The sequence below is a fragment of the Arachis hypogaea genome, chromosome 16 (assembly GCF_003086295.3).
Source record: "Arachis hypogaea cultivar Tifrunner chromosome 16, arahy.Tifrunner.gnm2.J5K5, whole genome shotgun sequence".
Classification (NCBI taxonomy): domain Eukaryota; kingdom Viridiplantae; phylum Streptophyta; class Magnoliopsida; order Fabales; family Fabaceae; genus Arachis; species Arachis hypogaea.
Window position 1 is genome coordinate 118734287 of NC_092051.1, and position 5042 is coordinate 118739328.

A 5042-nucleotide genomic window follows, 5' to 3' on the forward strand; every position below is an offset into this window, starting at 1 on the left:
ATGGAGGAGTACACGGTCCTTTGCCTTTTTGTTTTTTTTTTTGAAGATGACTTTACCAATTTCTTTCATTACTTCAATTGCATAGTATTTAATTGATTGGTGAAAATTTTTTATATGGGTCATTATTATGTGTGATGTGCGGTGTTGGACCAATTTTTCAAAGAATAAAAGTAATTATCTTAAAAAAAACAACAAAATATGTTACTAAAATAAATTATTAATATAGAATGAATATTAAAATTTAATATACATATTAAAGTAATAAATTAAATTACATATATATTATACATTTATATATAATGATTAATTTTAAGAATTAATTTCGATATGCAAATAATATTTTTATTTTTTTGAAGGAAAAAAAAGTGCAGCTCTTGAATAATTTGCTTGGGTTATGGAGACTTCACATTGATTTCAGTCAATGAACCTGCTTTTTTTCCTATATCAAAGTGTTATTGCATTTGAATCTCTCCTCCCCTCTGATCTGCATTCCCCATTAACCATGGCTGAATCATTCATATTCAATGTGGCACAATCATTGATAGGAAAGCTGACTTCTCCTGCATACAAAGCGGCTACTCAACTCATTGGTGTGTACGATGACTTGCAAGACTTCAAACACACTCTCTCATACGTCAAAGCTGTGCTGTTAGATGCTGAGCAAAAGCAAGAGCAGAACCACGCGCTGCGAGAATGGCTGAAGCAGATCAAGCGCGTTTTCTCCGATGCCGAGATCGTGCTTGACGAACTCGAGTGCGAGATTTTGCGGAAGCAAGTTGTCAAAGCCTATGGTACCACCAAACACAAGGTAGGTCGCTTCTTCTCGAGTTCTAATTCGCTTGTTTTTCGTTATAAGATGAGTAAAAAATTAGAAGAAATCAGGAAAAGATTAGATCTGGTTGCGGCTGATAGGAATAAGTTTGGGCTTGAAAGAATTGATGCTGATAGGCGAGTTGTGCATAGGAGGGAAATGACTTATTCCCATGTTGTTGAGTCAAATGCCATAGGGAGGGACTTTGATAAAGAGAAGATCATAAAGCTTTTGTTGCAGGAAAATCCGCATATCTCAGTTATTCCAATAGTGGGAATTGGAGGTATGGGGAAGACTACCCTTGCTAAATTGGTGTACAATGATCAGAGGATAACAGAGTCTTTTCCATTGAAAATGTGGATCTGTGTTTCTGATGACTTTGACTTCAACCAATTGTTGATCAAAATTATCATGTGTACTAGTGAAGGAGATCTTGCATCTTCTTATTCTCCTGTTGGCCAACAAAATGTGAAAGATTTGGATGTGCAGCAACTGCAACATACTCTAAGAAAAAAAATTGCTGGGAAGAAATTCCTACTCATCTTGGACGATGTATGGAATGATGATCGTGTTAAATGGCTTGAATTAAGAGATTTGCTAGAAATGATGGGTTCTAACAAAAGTAAGATCTTGGTGACTACTCGTAGTCCCACTATTGCTTCCATGATGGGTACCGTTAGCTCTTACAATTTAGAAGGCCTTTCTTTAAAGAATTCATTGTCTTTATTTGTTAGATGGGCTTTTAAAGAAGGTGAAGAGAAGAAGTATCCGAAATTGATGAATATTGCGAGAGAAATTGTGAAAAAATGTAGTGGCGTTCCTTTGGCAATAAGAACACTGGGGAGTTCATTATTTTCAAAACATAAGATAGATGAGTGGGAACATGTGCGAGATAATGAGATATGGAAATTGTCACAAAAGGAAAATGACATTTTACCTGTTTTAAAATTAAGCTATGATCAAATGCCATCATATTTAAAGCATTGCTTTGCTATGTTCTCTCTTTTCCCAAAGGATTACGTATTCATCAGCGCAACTGTTTCTTCTCTTTGGGGAGCACTTGGTCTCCTTCCATCATCAGTAGAAAACAAGTCTTTGGAAGATATTGCCAATCAATATTTACTTGAATTAATGTCAAAATCTTTTCTTCAGGATTTTATTGACTTTGGGGCTGGCTATTGTTTTAAAATACATGATTTAATGCACGATCTTGCGATCTATGTTGCAAAAGATCAGTGCGTGTGTGTCAACTTCAACGTCCAAAATATGCCTGAGAATGTTCAGCATCTGTCTTTTTTGGTAAAGCATATGCCTGACAAATCTCATATTCCAGAATCAGCAACTCTGAGAACTATATTGTTTCCTGTACATGAAATTGGAGTTGACGAAGCTTTTCTCAATACATCGGTGTTGAAGCATAAATATCTATATATGTTGGACTTAAGTAATTCAACTTATGAAACATTACCTTGGTTCATTCATAAGTTGAAGCACTTAAGATTTCTTGATCTGCAATATAATCGTAAAGTGAAGAGATTGCCTGATTCTATATGCATGCTCCAATGTTTGCAAACTTTCTTGCTTGTTGGGTGTACCGAGCTTGAAGTATTACCCAGAGGTTTAGAAAAGTTAATTAGCCTTCGACGTTTGGAGATAACCACAAAGCAGATTTCTTTGCCTGAGAAGGAGATTGCAAACTTGAAGTTTCTTCAAAGATTGCATATCTCGTTTAGCGAGAATTTAGAGTCTTTATTTCTTGGGATAAAATTACCTACTCTTAAGACATTGATTGTTGGAAAATGTAGCAATTTGAAGTTTCTGACAATTGATCCCAAGCATTTTCCTCAATTAGAGTATATCCATATTAATGGGTGTGACAAGTTGGAATTTCCAGAGGAATATGACTGTGGAACCAAAGACTCCAACATGAGATTGAAATGTATATGGCTTGAATCTTTACCACAGTTGGTGACCCTGCCTCCTTGGGTTCAATCATCTACAAATACATTACACACCTTGATAATTAGAGGTTGCATCAACTTTGAGGTGTTTCCTAAATGGCTATCATCTTTGATTTGTTTGAATAGACTTAGAATTTGTGATTGTCCAAAGTTGATGTCACTCCCGAATGATTTTCATTGCCTCACAGCCCTTGAACGTTTGGTAATTGTCAATTGTCCAAAGTTGTGTAGAAAATGTGTGCCAGGAGTAGGAGAGTATTGGCCCAGGATATCTCACATCAAGGAAGTAATCATTGATCGACCAGAACATTTTAGATCGGCGGTTGCGATGGCAAACGACTAGTTGGAGCCTTTCTGTTTTTATCATTTTTCTTTTCGTTTATGTCTCTTTCAATCAAGTGGAATGATGATTTATGTGTGTGCTGAAATCTTTCATAAAAGTATTGTTTGAATATACTTATATTAATTCTTCTTCTCTCTTATATACACTTATTGAATAGTACATTACTTGGGGGTTGTTTAAATTAATGCTGTTTTTTTAGTGTCTAAAAAATGCAGCATTTTGTTGCTTTAATACACATTTTTTTAATGGAGCTACTGCTATTATAAGCTTTCTTTTAGAAGAAATTTGAAACATATATATCTTTGGTATTAAGTAATTAAATGAAGAACAATTTCATAATAATTTTCCTATATTACTGACTCAATAACCATAATAGTGCAGAAAATTTCCTCTAAAACAGAAAAACAAAGCTAAGTTTCCTCTAAAGTGTGATGTATTGAATCCCCAGTGCTCCATCCATATGAGGGGAATTTAGAAATTGACCTAGACGACATGCTGCATAACAGCATAAGCTATGTCGAGTCTGAATTAGCTATGTATACGATCCTTCAAACTATTCTCTGTAACCAGTGATCTCAGATAGTGGTGTTCCACTTTCTTGCTGAACTTTTGGGTATAGTCCATGGGTGTTGAGACAGATTTGCACCCCGAATAAGTCATAATCTTTTAATAAGTCCAAAGTGTATTTTCTTTGCAACCCGAAAAATGTGACTATTTACTTGAAAATGGTTATAATAATTTTCATTAAAAGATATGATAGTTGAATTATAGACATGTAACATGTTAAATAGTTCAGACAAATATGTATAGCCACCACTATCATTGCCGGGCACATGCCACTATAACATTCTATGTATAAGTGCATTTAGTTGAAGACCCTACAATTTTAGCGAATCTCCTCGTCATTCCGAACCAAAATCTCAATCTTTCCCATCTTTATCATCGCATCTGCAAAACTCTTTTGAAACTTGTCACCATTCACAGCAAAACTAGACACAAAATCTTTAGTGGAACTATCCAAAGCAAGCTCCTGGTCAATCTGCAACACACCTCTGTTCAAAAGAATCTGCTTGTAGAACTCATTATCAACTATAAACGAAGTATTCTGATCCAAGAACGCACTTGGAGGCGAAACTTGAACTCTTCCCGCCTTTGGATTACAAACCTTCACAAGCTTAGAATCCAATGCAGGATCCATTGTAGGATCATGTTTCCCATTAAAACTCAAAAGCCTTCTCTGAAAGGAAACACAATGAGCAACACCTACACTATGTGCACCCAAGAGAACCACCATTGCCTCTACCGTCATTCCCTTGTTTGCGAAAAATTGTGATATAAATTGCACCGGCGCACTTGCTCGTGGTATGTCAACGTCGCTGTTGTTGGATACTAAGCCGTCGCGCCGTCCGGTGGGGACGGCGTATTTGGGTCCACCGGAAAAGGCCACGGCATCTCTTGTGGCTAGTGTTATGATATCTGCGCATGAAACTGTAGAAGGGCATTCAGATTCTAGGGTCTCTTTCACCTCGTCAATAAAGTCGTATCCTCGAACGCTAGCGTTTTGGACCTGTGCTCTTCTCTGAGGTGTTGCTTGGGGAATCTATGAGTATGGATGCATCACAGCCCTGCACAATTAAAAGAGAAATGTTAGGGGTAGCAATTTTGGTATTTTGTAATTATTAATTGGTCATCAATAGTATTTTTAATGGTGTGAGATTACATCTAATAATAGGAGATCACTCACTTTTATTTTGATGGTTAAGTGCTGGTCAGAAAACACAAAAATTACTGGCCCTAGACTTTTCCTTATTGAAATCTTGTGTTTGGTATTATCTTTGTATATTGGTGATGCCACAAAATCAAATTATTTTTGTAACTAAAATTTAATTAAGTTGGTTTAATAATTTATTGACACGATAAAAACTAA

At 35.9% G+C, this 5042-nt stretch overlaps 2 protein-coding genes across 2 annotated transcripts; one reads left to right on the forward strand and one right to left on the reverse strand.

The window, feature by feature from the left end:
* Positions 1-330: 330 nt before the first annotated feature.
* LOC112754742 (putative disease resistance protein RGA1) lies at positions 331-3254 on the forward strand. The gene has a single exon (XM_025802494.3). The coding sequence runs from the start codon at positions 422-424 to the stop codon at positions 3113-3115; it is 2694 nt and encodes an 897-aa protein (XP_025658279.1). The 5' UTR covers positions 331-421; the 3' UTR covers positions 3116-3254.
* Positions 3255-3841: 587 nt separating this feature from the next.
* Positions 3842-4711, reverse strand: LOC112754743 (peroxidase 8-like). The gene has a single exon (XM_025802495.3). The coding sequence runs from the start codon at positions 4422-4424 to the stop codon at positions 4002-4004; it is 423 nt and encodes a 140-aa protein (XP_025658280.1). The 5' UTR covers positions 4425-4711; the 3' UTR covers positions 3842-4001.
* Positions 4712-5042: the final 331 nt, after the last annotated feature.